The 19,893-nt window shown below is 44.6% G+C and overlaps 2 protein-coding genes across 3 annotated transcripts in view; one reads left to right on the forward strand and one right to left on the reverse strand.

Annotated features, from left to right (window-relative positions):
* Positions 1-680: 680 nt before the first annotated feature.
* Positions 681-2,532, reverse strand: LOC126539530 (transmembrane protein 203). The gene is made up of 2 exons (XM_072285241.1): positions 2,152-2,532; positions 681-689 (listed from the first exon to the last, which is right to left on the reverse strand). The coding sequence occupies exons 1-2, from the start codon at positions 2,530-2,532 to the stop codon at positions 681-683; spliced, it is 390 nt and encodes a 129-aa protein (XP_072141342.1).
* Positions 2,533-6,503: 3,971 nt separating this feature from the next.
* Dbct (Dihydrolipoamide branched chain transacylase E2) overlaps positions 6,504-19,893 on the forward strand; it is a 39,006-nt gene continuing 25,616 nt past the window's right edge. Inside the window, exons 1-5 of one of the 2 annotated variants that reach the window (XM_050186404.3) lie at positions 6,504-6,646; positions 7,859-8,046; positions 8,873-9,057; positions 9,911-10,065; positions 17,380-17,470. In XM_050186404.3, the coding sequence (XP_050042361.1) occupies positions 6,566-6,646; positions 7,859-8,046; positions 8,873-9,057; positions 9,911-10,065; positions 17,380-17,470 (700 nt within the window). In that variant the 5' untranslated portion in view covers positions 6,504-6,565. Of the gene's footprint in view, positions 6,647-7,844; positions 8,047-8,872; positions 9,058-9,910; positions 10,066-17,379; positions 17,471-19,893 lie in introns of both variants that reach the window. The other variant, XM_072285371.1, reaches the window with a different exon arrangement.

Genomic DNA, 19,893 nt, shown 5'->3' on the forward strand with positions numbered 1-19,893 from the left:
ACAGAACTGGTATCCAGTGCTCATGTATATAAATAAGGGCCTCAAGTAAAGGTTTGCAGACCAGAAAGATTAAACCTACTTTCAATAAATTCACGAGATGTTGTGGAGAGCTCTACTACAGCGATTGCATCGGAGCTTTCCTAGAAAAGAATTTAAAACAAAGAAGCTAAAAATGAAATTACAGTGCAGCTGACTCATATACAAGCACAAATATTTAAAAGAGCAGCAATCTATTAGTTATGTATAAGAAGGATAGGAAGTGGTTATGGATAAAGTTCTAAATTAAGAATGGTGTATTAACCTGTGTATCAGCAACTGCTCTGTCAGGGTTAAAATTGTGTCAAATACTATGCAGCAAACAAAATAAAGAAATTCTTAGATGTGGCAGTAGTTCAAAAATATGGCTGTTTGTTTACTAAAGTATAATAGCTTCGGAAACTTCGGCACAAGAAGTTAAGTACGAAAAGATCACACTACAAAGCAGTTGTGTCGTGTGGTCTTCTGGCCTAGTCCACTTCTCTAAATATTCCTTCCAAGCATAATACCATTACAGGCAACAACAGAAAAGACCTTGAAATATCACTGCTGTATGTTCGTTTCATTGGTTTCTTCCTCACTGAACGATGCACTGACCCCTTGGTTCCACTGTTTTCGCAGATATTTTACACCAACAGAGGCAGTTATGTTGTCTGAAAACACAAAAATGGCATAGAGGGCACATGGCAAATACACGCTGCAAGGCTGCCATTTTCATTCACGGCAACTAAAATTCTTACTTCGCTCAGATATTATGTCAAATTTTTTTTGTACCAATGTGTAAAAGAACTGAAAAGCTATTTATCAAATTGCAAAAGGGAATAAAAGAATTATTTCCTGAAGATTAAGCTGCACTACTACAGTCAATATAGTGGTCAGAGTACATAACCTGAATCAGTTATTGTTTGTGCTCTGCCTAAGCATCTTCGTCATCCTTGCCAACCTAACTGTATCATGAAAATATATTTTTGTTTGTGTGCTCAATCTATATCAGTCACTAACTAGTAAAATCATTGATAATAACAAGGAAGGATCTATAACACAGAGGTGGATACGGGCATACTGGAGACACCGGAAAACCCTGGAAAGGCTACACAGACCATATGCAACATGTTACTGACTTGACTTATGCATGAAAACTAAGTGATAAGGCAATGTCGGGCAAAAAAAGAAAAAAAAAAAAGAAACTTGAAAATGTAGAGCACCTATTGCTGTGATAACTCGATTTTCATTTAAGCTCTTCCCCCTTGCCATCTCATGCGTTTCCAATTTCATCAGCTTTGGCACACTTTCGAGCCTGTGCTTATGTAACCTGGCATTAAATGGTTATCTCTTATTATGTGCATAGATTCCCTTTCCTGAAACACTCATTGAATAACAGCTGTTGGTTGTGATTCAGTGAATCTGCTATGATCTCAATAAAGCGACTAGCAATATTAAGATTAAAATAAATTGGGGATGAAAGCACATACAAATTTTAGGAACACTTCTATGCAGCAGAGGCGCAGAAATTATTTTCCAAAGTGAAGAAATTGTTTTTATTACATGCAGACTTCAGTCAAAAGAATCTTAGGGCATCGTACTTGTGGCTGCAAGCTTCTGACTACATTAAAAGAGGTCAAGATAGCAATAAATACTCTTTGTACACTAGAAAACGATGGCTCACACAGTTCTTTCGTGAAACAGACGTGCAACGCTCAAGTCACTAACCAAAAACAGCCCGCAAAACACATGCAGCTATCACTGCAAAGCAAGACGACTAAGTGCAACAGCACTTTATAAACAGCATTCCGTTGACTTTGTATGTAGTCGAGACAATCGAGCAAATGACATGTTTTCGGGACATATCATTTGCCTTATTCACAGGACTCTGACAAGTTAAAGAGGGCAACGCAAAAAATAAGTAAATAAATCTCGCAAACAAGAGTTATGGAACGTTCGTTAGCTTTGTACAACGAGATAACAGCAGCAAACGACGCAGCACTGGCCCACAGACGATACACTGTGAAGATACGCAGACGACGCAGCGGCCCTACGCAGACGTGGCTCGCGCTCTTCCAAGAAACGTCACTTAAAAAATCCTAACACATGTCAATGCAGATGACAGGCACGCACCATGACGAGCATCAGCAAAATAAACAGCGGCGCAAATACTTCCGAGTACACGAGGCTACTCTTTTGTCCTTCGGCCTTGAGGCACAAGAGTAACTTAAACAGAAACATCAGCAGCAGTTGCATAAAGCTCCAGACGGCGCGAAAGGCACCAGCCTTGTACACGCCTTCGATGTACTGTCGTATGAACACGATAACGCAAAAATAAGCATTCAAACCATCGCAGATGAACAGCGACACAAACACCGTCCACCAGGACACGTCGAACGCCTTGTCCAGCTTGAGGACGACCATGACAGAGAAGAGAGTGATGGAAACGAGGTGCACGAACATTTCGAACACCGTCATGCCCAACCATCGGGCCAACTCCTTTAGCTTGAACATGGTGGCGACGCACTGTCAACTGCAACGTTGCTCGAAGGTCATTTAGCATCGCGGGTCCGGAATCGCCTTGTGTCGCTCCATAGCAGCGAAGTACGTCGCTCGAGCGTTTAGGCGCCGTCACCGTGACGTTAAAAATGGTAAAATCCTGGCAGAAAGCATACCAGAGCTCGGCACTTCTCGTAGGCCCTGTCCCCGTCTGCGATTTGTTTATCTTGTTGAAGCGCCTTCGATTTTGGATTTAGATGGAGCCGAAAATTACGAGCCAAACCGATCCAGAAGTCTTTGCGACATGTCAAAGAAAAATAAATAACAAAAAAAAGTGGATCCAGAAAGTCAAGAATGAGCATACAGATGGCGTAAAGCAGTTATTGGCATAACTTTTGCTTACTAGCCAGCAAACAAGCCGGTTTAGAGACCCGCCTCCATGCCCGCACCGTCGCAGAGGTTGCAAACGGCGAGGTGGCTTCACCGGGCGTCACTCTCTCATTCCAGCAATCGCCAGAGGGCGAAACATCAACCGCGGCGCGTTCCAGCATGAAGCGCGTAAGTGGAGCTACTATAGTTTGATCATATACTTTCTTTTTTATTTTTTCTGCTAGGAGCGCTAAAGGCAGCTAAATATTTTTATCTTAATTGTACATATAATAACCGACAACACATATAGAGTTACCATGTCATTTTCCACAATATATGTAGAAGATTGTTTTTATTAGAGATCTGTTATTGAAGTTTGTGTTTCATTACTTGAATAAAGATTTTGAGACCTCACTGACGTCTGATATGCAGCAGCCCACTGGTATCGATTGCAGTACGTGCTGTTTGTCGATTCAAATTGTACGGCGGTAATGTTTTCTTTGAGCAGCGTCGCGCAGGTTCGTTTTAATTAAATAACAATAATATCTTCGTCAGTTTATGCGTCTAAGATTCAATAGCCGCCACCAAGCGAACGTGTTTAAAGACGGTTAATTTAATCAGCTGCGGCGTTTCACTGGAGTTTTATAACGGCTGCATGCACGGCTTCCGTCGTTAGTGATACGCAGTGTCTGGCCGTGTTGACGTGTTGCTTTTAAAAAATGTGCTAGCTAGCGTGAAAATCCGCCGCTGAAACCTAGCACAGTTCGTTCGGAAACTACCCACTAAACTGGATTAACCTTGCACGCTCTGGGTGTGTACAACAAGCCCAGCTTTCTGCCTTAAATGTTTTGGAAAAGCTGCGCCGTAAGTACCGGAACATGTGGTTAGCATTCTTAATGACACACTCTGTAATAATAGTCCAATTTAAATTATTTGTAATGTGTACAGCATGATGGAATCTAAGGGGCGGTAAGTGCTAGGATTAGAATTAGATATGAATATGCGCATTAGTTTACATTTGTTAATTATAAATGGTTCATGTAGTTTGCATGAAATCAATAACTACGCTAGCCCCGCACTTTAAGAGATGGCTAGAAAAGGCAAGTTCACACAACCGGCCTACTCCACACTTCTCAAGCAGACATGCAAATCTCTAAAAAACAATTTTTCATTCTCTTCAAACAGCAAACTTGTCTTCGTCAAAGCACTCATAAATGTGTTTGCTGGTTGAAATGTTGGCTCCAGGCTGAAGCTTCCCTTGTACATCTCGTTTACTCAGTTGGACTGCATCTCGTAGCTTGCAACCTTATTGCCTCGTTTAAATACACAAATCGAGATTTAATTCTTTTCTTTTTTTCAACATGAAACCATAAATTACATTTTCCAAGGATCCGTGAACATTAATTGGGCTTGCTTATATATTTATGTAGTATCCTTGCTTATTCAAACAATATTTGCACAAGTCCTGTAAGAAACGCCTATATGACGTTCCATGACGAGTACTCCACTTGTGTCAAAGCCCTTAACACCAAAACTGAACACTAAATGAGCAGCAGAAATATCAAAATCAAACGACATGTGCTGAAAATTTTACCATACCGTCTTTTTTTTTCTTTTTGCTATTTTTCTACACTACGTGCCTCGATCGCTAATGTGTTATGAAAAGAATGGGACATGGCAGCGCGAGCTTGCTGACACTTCATCATTGCCGATCACCTTTTATGTTAAAATAATCGAACGCAGACTATAGTGTGAAACACGCCAAGCAGACCTGTATGCAACTACAGTACAAAAATAGCCCAGAAAAAATATAGTTGTCTGAAGTTTCATTCTCCATGCTTCATCGGCACGCCGAACACGATGAGAAAACTTCGCTCGATTTCAGCTTTCAAGCCCATTAAATAGACGGTTATCTGTGCTTATGTATGTTGTAAACTGAGTGACTGAAAGCATTAAGTCCAACTGACCTGTACGGAAATTGTGGACATGTACTCCTTCATTCGCCACTGACAATAAACAATGTAATCTTACTTGCTTGAAGTGTTTTCTTTTATTTTTTTCCCCAGTTGAGGCCTCGCTGTGATTTGGCGACATAATAAAGATATCTGTAGTCATGTTAGAGTATCGTGAACACTAATTACCACTAACACTGCTACCGCCCTGTCGACGGTAACAAAACGCCCAAAGCCAGCGAGCGAGCAGCGTGACGAATCTACCAGCCCTACCGCAAGGGCCATACCATAGAGTTTCCTCATTTTTGTAGGAAACTCTACGGGCCATACCAGTCATAGAGTTTCTCTTATGTATAGAGTTGTTCTACTATTATTGTAGGAAACTCTATGACTAAATGTATGTTCTTATGAATCCAGCCATATTGTTCACTATACGTAATGATGATGACAGCATTGCCTCCTTGCCTGCGGAATGGCTCGAGCTCCCAGCGTAACGAGCCTAATGTAGGTTCACGACCAACACTATCATCACGGGCGGTGGGCGGTGCCGACGGCTGGTTACTCGGCGCACGGTGAATACGTGGCCAATACCATGGTGAAACTACAGTCGGCAAATCGTTTGGGTGTACTTGTTAAAGGTTGGTTGTCAGGCTCTCGAATAGCTGCCGCCTGTAATGCGTGCAAACATACGCTGAGCGAGGATTGAAGTTAATGGCCTTCAAGAATGCGCACACGCATAATCAAGGTTTCGGAAGCCACGCGAAGTAGTGCCCAGAGTTTCCGCCAGCCACACTTGCGCTCGCGACCGACACTAATTAAAGTACCAGTGACTTTAACACTAATGGAGAGAAAGGGAAAGGGTTTAGCAGTTGGTATTGCCATAGAGTTTCCTATGGGTACTGCGGCACGCATGAAGTAAAAAATACAATGATGATAGTATGGATGGATGGATGGATGCTATGAGCGTCCCCTTTGGAACGGGGCGGTGGGTTGCGCCACCAAGCTCTTGCTACTATATGCTGCCTAATATCCTACCTAGGTTAACCAATGAAAAAAGAAAAAAAAAACACTATGAACTACCGCGTCCAAACTTTCTGATCCCCTATTGCGAATTGTGCTTTTGTACGTCTTTTGTCGTTTCCCTACTTTTCTTCCACCAATCCTCCAATCGCCTCTTACTAATGTCTATTGCGGACCTGTTTGCTTTACCACCGCTCCCGCTGAACCCAAGGGCTTCAAGGAGGCCAGTGGTGCCTAAATCGACCGCTGGGTAGACGTCTTCACATTCTAATAAAATATGCTCCGTCGTTTCCCTAGCTTTACCGCAGCAAGCACATGCTTCTTCTTCCTTCTTATATCTCGCTTTATAGCTGCGTGTTCTAAGGCATCCCGATCTCGCTTCGAAAAGTAATGAGCTTCCCTGACTTTCCGCTTGACCTTCCTTGTTGCTGTGTTGCCCACCCCACAGGCCGCATACTTGCTGGTAAGCTTCCTAGTTCTTTTCCTCCACTGTGAATCAATGTTTTGCATGTACAGATACCTGAACACTCTCCCAGCTAGTAACTTGATTTTGCCAGCGCCATCTCTCGATCACATACTTTAGTTTACAACGCCACCGCTACGCTTATTTCCGTTGCATTGTGGAAAGTGCAGGCGTCCTACTAATTTTATATAGGTGTGCTGTGGTGGCGTGTTGTCTGCTGTGCAGCTGCGTTACAACTGTAAGCATGGCAGCGGTCTTATTTCGACTCGTCCCGAGGGATTTCAAGCTCATTCCTCGCGAAGCCCGGCATCACGTGTCCAAATGGGTAACCGACTGCATTACTTTGTTGCCATTTAAAGTTTGTCTCACTGCAGTACGCATATAAAACCAGAACTAGTGCGCTAACGTAAACTCGATTGGCAAGGTACCGTACGTACCATCTGCTGATTTTTTCAAGGTACCCTTTCGCGGTACGATAATCACGCCGCCGCATACTTGCTTTTATCGGGGAAAGCCGCTACGGGGGGTTCAACGGCCTCTTTTGAAGCGATTGTAACATTTGAAACTGACAAGCTCGCGCTAAGTAACGTGATTACCGTATTTTCGGATGAATTACGGGCGATAGCCACCGTAGGCGCGACCACTGCCGAGCGTTCTTAGCACACGTTTGTCACGACTGTCTGATCTCTCAGCATTGGCTGTGAACAGTTGTGGATTCGAAAATGAACAACGCATTGTATTGGTGCTCAGTCGTTTACGAATACGAGTTGATGTGAGTCGAATAACTCGTGTTGATCGCCGTGCACTTAGCGGTAAGACTCACTTTTTGCTTTCGTATATGCGAAGGTATATGCAAAAATCTTTGACGCTTCCCGGATTATTTCTTTCGGGAATTATTCGGTACAACTATTATTGTGCGTACTACCTGTTAGTTATCTGCAGCATGTGGCGTTTGTAAGGCGAAAACGACGTAACTAAACTTATGCCAAAAAGCATGGATCGAGAAGGCATGTCATAATAAAATAATGTGCGAGCTTGTAACATTGCAAACCTTGTGTGCAACACGCTCAGATGTCGGTTAATATGCCACGCGTGTGCTGCCCTTACCTCTCTGCTGTCGTACTCATCTCTACAAAATAAACTTGAAGCAACTCTCATTGCTACAAATAACCAATGCAGTGAGGATGCTAGGCTAGAACGCTTCACAAGGCTGGTTGTTGTGATGATAGGTTGTTCACTTAGCAGAGGGATTTCGCATCATTCTTTCTCTTCTGACCTTGCTTTCAAGAGAAAGCATGTGATGTGCCAATCTTCTTCCATGCCCTCTATTCCTCCTCTAATCCAACAAATAATGCTTGCTGCCTATCATTCTGTTTTGGCCAAAAACATTGGGCGAACAACTCTATAATGAAAACTAAAACTCGGCAAGAGAAATTTCATTTGTTTGTTGCCTGCCAGCGACACTAGTCCATAGAAAGTTAATGTATTTGCACCACTGCCACATAACAACGGCACTCACCTAGGGCCCAACTTGCAGCATTCGAGACGAAGCCTGCATGTCCCACGCGCTGCAAGCTGTGTTCCACGTCGTCCGGTGGCATCACAGGTGCGAACCCGTCTGCCTGCATTGCGTCCCCTGCACACCAGCCCATGGCTTCAGGAGGTCGTGGCATTCAAGCTCTCAGACATCGGCGAGGGTATCAGCGAAGTGACAATCAAGGAATGGTGGGCCTCATCAATTCACTGTACCCCGAGTTGTTCTGGTCATTTGGTTTAGCACGTGTCCTGTTTCACTTTGTGGTCATCAAGTGCAATCGGAATGTAGGAGGCACTAAAATGGCACTTTCTCGCGGCCAGTGCATGACACATCAAATGTGCCCTCTGTACTTAGTCGTGTGACCACTGTAGAACACCTCTTTGTTGTACTATGCACTGAGAAACCATGGGGAAAATGTTTCCTTCATGGCAGTTTCCTGTTGTATTTGGAGATGTAGAATCAAACTTTGCTATAATGAAATCACATCTGACCAAAAAATTTTGTTATGTCCAATATTCGTTATAAGCATATATTCATTACACGGTTACATCGTCCAAAGAGCACATTAAATTTACTCTATTATATCCAATAATTCATTATATTCACTTTAGACTCTAGTATGAAAGCAGGCTTGCCAAATTTTCTTTCTAAATTTTAGCTGTACATTCCTTTGCTCCCCCAAGGTATATTTCTCATAAAGTTCTCATCTTCATTTCTTGCTCTGGAATTGTGATATTCTAGCTATAAAAGCGCTTCATAAGCACTTTAGCTGTTCTTAACAGAGGTAGTGACATGCTTGTCATTACCTTTGTCTGCACCTTCAGGTTCATTGTGCAAATTAACAGATGACAAATGGAGACACAACATGCGCAGAAACCACTGCATCTGCCTAAGGCATAATCCACCTATATAATTTACCTGTGCTTATTTGGAAGAGTCCATCAGCATTTGACTAAAGTAGATACTGGTACTGCTCATTTTGAAGCTGATCGTGGCAGCTTCTGGTCTGTTCAGGTATGTCAAGCTTGGTGACACGGTGAACCAGTTCGACAGCATCTGTGAAGTGCAGAGTGACAAGGCATCGGTTACCATAACGAGCCGCTATGACGGCCGAATCAAGAAGCTGTACCACGAAGTCGATGACATCTGCAAGGTCGGGTCCCCGCTTGTCGACATCGAGGTTGACGATGACTCGCTCAGTGAGTTGCCTTTTCATTTTCTCGCTAGGCCCTTACATGGAAATGGCCTAGCATATCTCGCATGTGACAAGAGCCTTACAGACTGTTTCCCCTTTGAACACAAAATAAATTTAATCAAGAGAAAAAGGCTATATGTTATAACGTGGACTCTTGTCACACATAGCCAACCGGAACTACCTCTGGTTAACCTCCCTGCCTTTCTATGCATCCTTTCCTCCTGGAAAACTTACTCCTGGAAAAGTGTAGCTCTTACTTCTGTTGTTCGCAGCAAGACAGGAAAGCTGAAGAAACTGAAGTGTTAGGGAAATGTTTGATAAAGTGCAAGTGCAGTTGAGAATACCACAGAAAGTAAAACGAAGTTAAAGGTGTCAACTGAACTTAAAGAGCATGACCAACTCTCTTGCTCCACGTGGCGTTACATGCAAGTAGCATGCACATTCATGAAAAGTTGTGTTGATATTGTGCGACATCTTTAGAGAATCTTTTAGAATAAACAACACGTGAAGAAATTACAAGAAGGAAATATGAAACTTAAGCACTTTTGTTCTCACATTGTAATAAAAACTTCCTTGTACACACCTCAGATGAATATTTAGTGAAATGGAGTGTTCAGTTTGCAGAAATATTTAGCTCTGTCTCATATACTCTGTGTAGTGTGTCCATCGGGCTCATTTCACAATCAGACTTCATTAACTTGAGAATCAACCAACTCCCTACAACAGACCTGGTTCCAATTCTATATACAACTGCTTTGACAAACCAGTTTTCCCATGTAAACTGCAGGCAAGGTGTGCTAATCTTTAGATTAAATGAAAAAGTGAACAAACATGGCATTTTTTTACAATTTGAACAGGTTCCTCAGATGATGATGAAGTCCAGGACCAGGACATTAAGTCTCAGCGCAGTAATGAACAGTCTTCGGAGCCCCTGGCCAGCGAGCCTGGTGGCGGACTAGGGGACAAGGTGCTCACAACACCTGCAGTTCGTCGGATAGCCATGGAAAACAATGTGAGCACAGTGTTTATTTTATACATTTTCAAACATTCCACAGAGCCCTCGGAACATGAAAAAGTGTCTTCTACTGTTGCTTGTACACTACTCTTTATGGAATGTTTCCTCCAAAAAAATTAATGTGCTACATAGCAAAGTGATAGCAAAGTTGTAACATATTGAAATATGATTATTGTGTTGCTCTTACTGTTCTCTATCCTACTTATAATGCACACCTTTATCCAACATGGACTCTGAAAACTCTTATAAAATAATTTTTTTCTTCTTTCTGTCTCAACTTTCTCTTCAATTTTTGTACCCCGCAGGGGCGTCTGCGTCAGCAGGCGTTTGGTGTGTTGCGACACCACGGACCCGAGCACACGAGGGTCGGACCCTCCCGCGTGTAGCCGTGCGCGGCTTAGCCATGTCTGGGGAAAAGGGGATCCTGGGGGTTGAGCCGATGCTGGGTGTTTGGACCTTTAAGGCCAGCACAATGCGTTGGCGGGCTAGTTGGTGCGAATCCATGAATACTTTGTTTAGCGCAAAACGTTTAGCGCAAATCTAAAGAATGTCGCCACTAGATATCAAATTCCGGTAGTGTTTTCCGCTCCTCAGAAACTATCAATGTTGTGCAGCCGTATTTCTAAAACAAGTAAAAAACCTGATTGTGAAAAGAACCACGTGAAGTTTGTAGATTGCAGAGTCGGTGTGGTTTATAAGATTCCCTTGTCATGTGGCAAAGTGTATGTAGGGCAGTCAGGCCGCTGTGTTAACGAGCGCCTTAGAGAACATGAGCGATCCATACCAACAGGCACAGGTTCCCATTTGGCTCAGCATTGTAAAACATGCAAGTGCAAACCCATGTTTCGTGATACCACGATTTTGAAAAAGAGCCGTGACACCACCGCCCGAGAGTTATCGGAAGCTTTTTTCATTCAGTCATTGGGGTCACAGTGCATTAGTGTGCCTTCCTTAACCTTGTACAGCGCTGAATTTGGTTTTTTGGATTCTGTCGCATGAGTGCGCTCTTGGGATCGGATGTTGGTGGCTCCACCGCATGGTGCTCACTGCGCATGTTCCTCTGGTTTGAGCGGTCTATAAAGGAGTGACGCAATAAAATGATGTCAGTTGAGAGTAGCGCCTTGTCCTGTCGTCTTTCTTGTCTCTGTCGTTTTGCGCTAAACAAAGTATTCATGGACCTTTAAGGCCCCCCGGCAGAGGCAACACACCTCTTCGGCCTCGGCTTCACATAGACGGCACCTCCAGACTGACCCACCTGGAGGACATCGGCAGTCGCCTTTTCCTGTCACTCTCTCCCTACAACCTTCGTCTTTCCCTTACTTTCCACCTTTCCTGTCTCCTTCTCTCTTCTGTTTACTTCCGTTTTCCTTGGCGGCAAGGGCTAACCCTGTGTGGCTACCCAACCTTGGGTACACCATATTTGGTTATACTGGCGGCGTACGACTGGCGTCGTGCAGACTTGCATGCAAGCTCTGCCGCGTCCCCTCGTTGGGCTCCGTGGTGGGCGGTCGGCGCTGTTGCCGAACTTTTATACATTTTCATGGAAACTTCCTTCCCCAAACTTCCTGATCGCCCTCAGAAACGAGGGCGCACCGAAGATCTCTTTCAATTTTTCGGACAACAAGTCCACAACTTTCCTCGATTCCACGTGATTCACTCAGAAAAGCCAGACAAACTAGTGCGATCCATTTCACCATTCCTTGTTTCCAAGTCTTTGACCGAAGTTTTCGGTACAGGATATAAGGTTTCGAGAATGTCAAGTGGTGATCTCCTTTTGGAGCTCCAAAATCAGAAGCAGTATGAGAAGCTGCCGAAACTTGTGTCATTTGGGGAGACCCAAGTAACAGTAACCCCGCACCGTACCATGAACACAAGCCGTGGTGTTGTCTCGGACGATGACTTGCTGGAGCTCACTGAGGATGAACTCTTGGAGGGCTTCAGTGACCAGAACGTTATCAATGTTAAAAGAATTAAGATCAGGCGTGACAGCAAAGAAATCAAGACCAAACACCTTATATTGACTTTTGGCTCAAGTATTCTGCCCGAGTCTGTAGAGGCCGGGTACATCAAGCTCCGTGTTAGGCCATATGTGCCAAATCCGCTTAGATGTTTCAAATGCCAACGCTTCGGCCACAGTTCGCAGAGCTGCCGAGGCCGTCAAACCTGTGCGAAGTGCAGTGCACACGAACATACTTCTGAAGCTTGCGTGAACACTCTCCATTGTGTAAACTGTGAAGGCGAGCACGCCGCATACTCGCGGTCGTGCCCGTCCTGGAAAAAAGAGAAAGACATAGTCACAATCAAAGTAAAGGAAAACATATCATTCAAAGAGGCACGAAGGCAGGTAGCATACCTGCCAAAGAAAAGCTTTGCCGAAGTGGCGCGTCAGGGGGCAGCGTCACAACGGCCTCCGGCGGCTGTCCGACCCACAAGCAGTGAGTCGGCAGTCACGCCATCTGCCCCCGCGACGGTTGCAGCTAGCGCTGCTCCGTCAACCGAGGAGAAGGAACCATCGACCCCAAAGGTGGGCGCAGCCGAGGCTGCCTCAACTTCCCAGGTCCCTTCCTGCGCTGGCAACGGCCGGCGTAGCCAAATCCCTCTGGGAGCCCCATCGACCTCCGGGCTGGTGGGCGCAGGGGTCTTGCCCTCCAAGGCAGGACTCCCTCTGAAAACTTCCTGCTCGCAAGAGCACGTGTCCGGCGCCTCACAAGAGGCAATGGACACTACACCCATCCTCAAGGCGCACCAAGCGCCTAAGGAGCGGCGAGGCTCCCTCGAACGCTCCAGAAAGAACAAAACCCCTATTACAGGGCCTCGAAAGGGTTCTGTAATCTAAGGCATCCCATCCGTTTCCGTAAACACAGCACCAATTTATTTTAAATATGGATACACAAATCATTCAATGGAACATTAGAGGTCTCCTTACAAATCTTGATGATTTGCAAGAACTCATCCACAAACATAATCCAAAAGTGCTGTGTTTACAAGAAACACATTTAAAATCCAGACACGCAAACTTTCTCCGTACGTATGTTACGTTTCGCAAAGATCGCGATGATGCCATCGCATCATCGGGTGGTGTTGCGATTCTCACACATAAAAGTATAGCATGTCAACCTTTACAGCTTCGAACGCCCCTTGAAGCAGTGGCGGTGCGAGTTGTTCTGCTAAACAAACTCATCACTATTTGCTCGCTTTATATACCCCCACATTACAAATTAACTAAACATGAATTTCAGTCCTTTATAGATGAACTGCCAGAACCCTATGTTGTTCTCGGCGATTTCAATGCGCACAGCTCCCTGTGGGGCGACTCTCGTATAGATGCGCGTGGTCGCCTTGTTGAACAGTTCCTTTTTTCTTCTGGAGCGTGCCTTCTCAATAAGAAAGAACCCACATATTACTCTCTCGCAAACTGATGCTTTTCGTCAATAGATCTTAGTATAGTCTCTCCTTCTATTCTGCCTGAACTTGAATGGGAAGTTACCGACAATCCTTACGGTAGCGACCACTTCCCTATACTGCTAAGATCATATAAAGAAAACGAATATCCACCATACGCTCCTAGGTGGAAGATTGAGACAGCTGATTGGGAGAAATTTCGATCTCTAACTAGTATCTCATGGGCTGACCTGTCTTCGTTAGGAATTGACGCTGCAGTCGAGTTTTTTACAGCATTCATAATAGATGTCGCATTTAAATGCATATCAGAAGTAAAAGGCTTGGCCTGCAAACGGCGTGTCCCATGGTGGAACGACGATTGTAGGATCGCTCGTAAAAATCAGAACAGGGCGTGGGGGTTGCTACGCGCTTCTCCCACTGCGGAGAATCTACCAGTAGTCAACTTTAAGAAAGTAAAATCCGAAGGCAGGCGAACCCGCCGACAGGCCAGACGAGAAAGTTGGCAGAAGTTTCTATCGAGTATTAACTCGTTCAGAGATGAGGCGAAAGCCTGGAACAGGGTCAATAGAATAAGAGGGCGACAAGCACATGCACTTCCTTTGGTAAACACAGAAGGCGATACCCTACAAGATCAGGCGGACTCACTTGGGGAGCACTTTGAGAGCGTGTCAAGTGCCAACCATTACTCGCAATCCTTTCTGAAATATAAACAAATAGAAGAATGTAAGCCACTCATGAGAAAATGTCAACAGAATGAACCATACAACTGTCCTTTTAGCATTGCCGAGTTGAGAGCTGCCTTGAGCGCATGCAAGAGCTCTGCACCGGGATCTGACAGAATCATGTATGAAATGATCAAAAACTTACATAAAGACACCCAAGTTACACTAGTCACAATTTTCAACACGATTTGGGCTGCGGGATACTTCCCGACTACATGGAAAAGAAGCCATTGTGATCCCGGTTTTGAAACAAGGCAAAGATCCTTCCTCAGTGGCAAGTTACCGCCCAATAGCCCTGACAAGTTGCCTTTGTAAGGTATTTGAAAAAATAATCAATCGCCGTCTCGTGCATCTCCTAGAGTCCAGTAAAATGCTTGACCCATTTCAGTGTGGTTTTCGGGAAGGGCGATCTACAACCGATCATCTTGTGCGCATCGAAGCGAGCATTCGCGATGCCTTCGTGCACAAGCAATCTTTCTTATCTGTATTTCTGGATATGGAAAAAGCGTACGACACAACCTGGCGGTACGGAATCCTGCGCGATCTTTCTGCGCTAGGTATCCGCAGCAATATGTTAAACATTATAGAGAGCTACCTAGAGAACCGTACATTTCGAGTGAAAATAGGTCCTGCACTGTCGTGTACATTTATACAGGAAACTGGGGTACCCCAGGGTGGCGTACTCAGCTGCATGCTCTTTGTCGTAAAGATGAACACGCTTCGTGCATCTTTACCACCAGCTATTTTCTATTCCGTCTACGTAGACGATATACAAATAGGTTTTAAATCCTGCAACCTCACAGTCTGCGAGAGACAGGTACAGCATGGTTTGAACAAGGTGTCACAGTGGGCAGAGAAAAACGGATTTAACATCAATCCTCAAAAGAGTTCTTGTGTGCTGTTTACAAGGAAGAGAGGCCTAGTTCCGGATCCTTGCTTACGAATGTGTGGACAACAGATACCAGTAAACAAAGAGCACAAATTTCTAGGTGTCATACTTGACTACAGACTCACTTTCGTCCCCCACATTAAACATCTTAAAGAAAAGTGTCTAAAAACAATGAACATAATCAAACTTCTATCCCAGACTACGTGGGGTAGTGACAGGAAGTGCTTAATGAATCTCTATAAAAGCCTCATTCGATCACGACTAGACTATGGCGCCGTGATTTATCACTCTGCCGCCCCGAGCGCACTAAAGATGTTAGACCCAGTCCACCATCTAGGAATTCGACTGGCCACTGGCGCCTTCAGAACGAGTCCCATACAAAGTTTATATGCAGAATCAAATGAGTGGTCGCTTCATATCCAGAGAACATACATCAGCCAAGCATATTTTTTGAAAGTCCACTCTAATCCTGAACATCCCTGTTTTAACACCATTAATGATATGACATATGCTACACTGTTTCGTAATCGTCCTTCCGTAAGACAGCCTTTCTCGCTGCGTGTGAGGGAGCTTAGTCATGAAATGCGTGTTCCACTCCTCGAACTTCGCCTAATGCATCCAGCCAAGCTGCTACCTCCTTGGGAGTGGCAGCTGATACAATGCGACACATTTTTCGTTCAAGTTACAAAGCACGCTTCAGACATTGAAATCCAAATGCATTTCCGGGAACTCCAACACAAACACTCCTGCACGGAGTTCTACACAGACGCATCGAAGTCGCACGACGGGGTGTCCTATGCAGCCGTCGGTCCATCCTTCTCGGAATCCGACGTACTGCATGCGGAAACTAGTATCTTTACGGCTGAGGCCTACGCACTATTGTCGGCTGTGAAGCATATCAGGAAATCAAAACTCCAGAAAGCAGTCATATATACGGATTCCCTTAGTGTTGTGAAGGCCTTGATGGCATTCTCTAACCATAAAAATCCGGTAATTAACGAACTCTATTCTGCTCTGTGTAAAGCGTATGTAGGTAATCAGCATGTCATCATATGCTGGGTGCCAGGTCATAGGGGCATCGAAGGTAACGTTGTGGCAGACCAGATGGCCACGTCAGTTGCATCATTTTCTGCTAATCCCACCGCTGCAGTTCCTGTCACAGACCTGAAGCCCTTCTTACGGAGGAAACTACGGAACCAGTGGCAACGCCTATGGGACGCGGAAACAAATAATAAGCTCTACGTGATAAAGCCACAGTTAGGATTCTGGCCTTCCGTAACAAAATCACGCCGGACAGATGTCCTATTCTGTTGTCTAAGAATAGGACACACATTTGGCACACATAACTTTTTACTCACCGGAAACGAGCCTCCAACCTGTGGTAGATGCGCGGAGAGGCTGACCGTCCTCCACGTCCTTCTGGAGTGTCGGGCAGCCGAATCTGAGAGAAGGAAACATTTTTCTCTGGCATACCGGCAGCACATCCCCCTTCATCCAGTAATGTTACTCGGCCCAGAACCGCTGTTTGACTCCAGCGCAGTCCTGGGCTTCCTGAAAGATGTTGTCTTGCATGTTCTTAGCCCCACATGTTCGTAGCGGGTCCTCTCTTAAGAGGATACCGCTGTGATAGCTCTTACATATAGCACGCGCCTCTAGGCCCTTGTGTTTCAAGGGCTCTGGCGAGGCAGCAGTGCTCCAAGTAATTTTACTATCTTATACGTTTTCCATTTTGCATCATTCTCCTACGATGGATTTTAATGGTCATAGTTTTCTTCATTAATCATCGCCATAATTTTATAGCACGTAGATTTTACGCACTTTACAGCGACTATTTTTAGGCCACTTTACAGCCAAGTCACATCTTCCATAATACATCAACATTAACACTTGTCATGGCGCTCTTTGGCCAAACCTGGCCCTTGCGCCACTAAACACTACACATCATCATCATCATCATCAATTTTTGTAATACAAAGTTCCTTCAGTCAGTGGTGCACCTTCTTGTTTTATGCACTTCTTGTGTAAAACAAATAACCATAAGATGTATCCAGCCCCTAAATATATTTTGCAATGCATGGCACTGCAATGTTTGCCATGTATCATTACAACAACATGCTTTACAAGCTCTGCATATTAAATTCAAGATCTTGTGTACTAGTATTAGATCATGAATGCAAATATGGTACGTAAAGCCATCTTCCTGAAGTAAAGCACTCACAAGTTGCGCTTGTCCCTGGTCTCAGACACACATCCTGCATGCTATACACAGCTTAAAAAACAGTAATAATGTGCTCACAGATACGCCTCTCTGATGTCACTGGCACTGGCAAGGATGGACGTATCCTGAAGGAAGATGTCCTGCGCTACATCGAGCTCAAGCAGGCCCCAAGTGAGTCTCCAACTTTTCTTTGATGGGACCTTGTATTTGCATGCTGTTCAAGGGATCCTGTGACACCTTTCATGAAAGGTGTGGAATGTGTCTTGTATAACGGGCATTTCCTCTCAAGTACTTTCAAACAATGTTTTTAAATGTGCCATTTATTGGCAACTAAATGCCACCACAGCCACGGCATTGCAGCTTTCTTCCTATTTTTATTGTTTGTGCTATGCTGTAAGTTTCCTGCCGTAACCACATAATCAATGCCTACCATTATCCACCCACCATCACACTGAGGCTTTGCATTGGCATAAAGATGAGATTGTAAGGCATAATTTTTCGTCGTGCTGTCCATCTTTTAGTTCACAGCACTGGCACATTGGTATGTGCTGCGCCACCAGATTGCATCACTGCCCCATGAAATGCAATAAACTCTGTGGAGTTTCACGAAGACAGCTAGCAAGAAACCAGGAAAGGAACTTCATATGATAACCCGAAAGGCCGTGCCTTCCTTTTTGAGGCCTAAACTGTGTATGTGAGAACGAAAACATACAGGAGCAAATATATGCGACTGGGTGAGGCTTCTAGAGAAAAAATCCAAAGACTGGGCACATTGTAATAGTATGCGAAGATATTCACCCAGCCAGAACCGTAGAGAACGTCGACCTTCCGAATGCTCTGGGGGTTCAAAACTGATGGGAGTGTTAACCGGCCAGCAGTTGAGATGAGCAGGAGATGTTTAAATCATTGATAGGAAAGCAGGGAAGGACAGATGGTGCCAGGGTCATTACAGGCATAGGCAACTTTACAAGATAAAGTAGAGATAGGAGAAAGGCTAGACTGCCACAGATATAGTGCAACCTGATTAGTTCCCACAGGCTGGATGACCATTTGTTATCACCCCATTTCAAAGATGGTGCCACTGAAAATTATCATCATCATAAGGTTTCCGCACTATTGTATTTTTTAGATGCACTGCTTAGTTGTAATATGTAAAAAGAAAGTCTGCCCTGTAGCCAAGAGTAGCCACGTTAACACAGCGAAATAGGCTACTTCGCTGATACCCTATATACTCCTGTAAGGGCTGCCCTCTTGTAAGAGTCGCACCACCACTTAGGAGGGCAAAATTTAGAAAAAAAAAATTCAAAAATTTGGAGGATGCTTAAGCTTTGCCTTAGAGTGGAACGCGATAGCATTCAAAGATCCCTGAGTGCTTCTCACGCTTCGCGGCAACTGGAGCATATGTAACCGTAATGTTCACCGTGAAATGCTGGCCGCCAACGCTATGCACGAAGACAGGCTTTGTGGTAGAAACACGGCGCCTTGCATGGGCCGCTATGTGGCAGACGCGAGCACCAGTTGGACGTATTGCAAGGAACCGGGCACGCCGCTCTGGCTCGCAAGACACCCATGCGCCGCCATGCCCAAATGGCGGATGCTGTGGTCGGTCTGTGAATTGTGGAAATGCTGGAAAACGGGTTTCTTTGAGTTTTTGCGTAATAATTATGTTTTCTCATGTAGTCTAATTACAATACGAGACCTTTCATATCTAGGTTGTGTGTATGTCGTAGTTTACAATTTTTCCACGTATTTTAGCTTCAGAAATTCAATTATTTCAGTAAATTCCTTGCATCACGTGGATGGCCTGGGTATGGGTAGTTTGAAAATCTTTTTGCCAAAATGACGCTGGACACCGACGCTAGATGTCAACAGCGGATTTTCTGTGACACGGGCCTCTTGAAAGGGACACTAAAGGCAAATACTGAGTCGACGTGGACTGTTTAAATATAATTCCAGAAACTTCACAATGCTTGTTTCATGCAAAGAAAAGACTTAGTTTACGAGAAAATTGCATCTGAAATATCCGAATGCCTTTTTGAAATTCAAATCTCCCGCCACCCAACCGGAGGAGTGGTGGCATTTCATACGCCATCACCACTCTTTGCTGCCATCGGGGAGCAAAACGGCGCCCAACAGACATAAGGCAGGCGGTGGTACCGAGTCAAGACAGAGCGGTGGATTCACTGCTGCAGCTGCTTTTTGGTCAAGTGACGTAGACCGTTCGAACAACCCGCGATATCACATGGAAGTTGAATTCGCTGCTACTTACAGTTTGTGAGAGTTTTCCGAGCAAGCAAAACCAGCGCAGTACTACACGATAAGGAAACTCGGAGATGTGAAAGTGTGGGCGGCGGAGAGTCGAGAAAAAACGAAACCTTTTGACCGCCCGCATTGTTGTCAAGGGTAATATCAAAGAGTTATTTTTTCTAAAAATGAAATATAACTGGAGATGTAGCATTTCATTTCATGTTATAATACAATACATGGATGTTTTTTGCAACCAGTAGTTGAGTACTAGCGACAGAATTTAGCTTTCGTCATCGGGTAAGTGCTTGAATGTCCCGTGGGAGTCTCTAATCATGTCCTGCATTTAC

The sequence above is a fragment of the Dermacentor andersoni genome, chromosome 11 (assembly GCF_023375885.2).
Source record: "Dermacentor andersoni chromosome 11, qqDerAnde1_hic_scaffold, whole genome shotgun sequence".
Taxonomy (NCBI): domain Eukaryota; kingdom Metazoa; phylum Arthropoda; class Arachnida; order Ixodida; family Ixodidae; genus Dermacentor; species Dermacentor andersoni.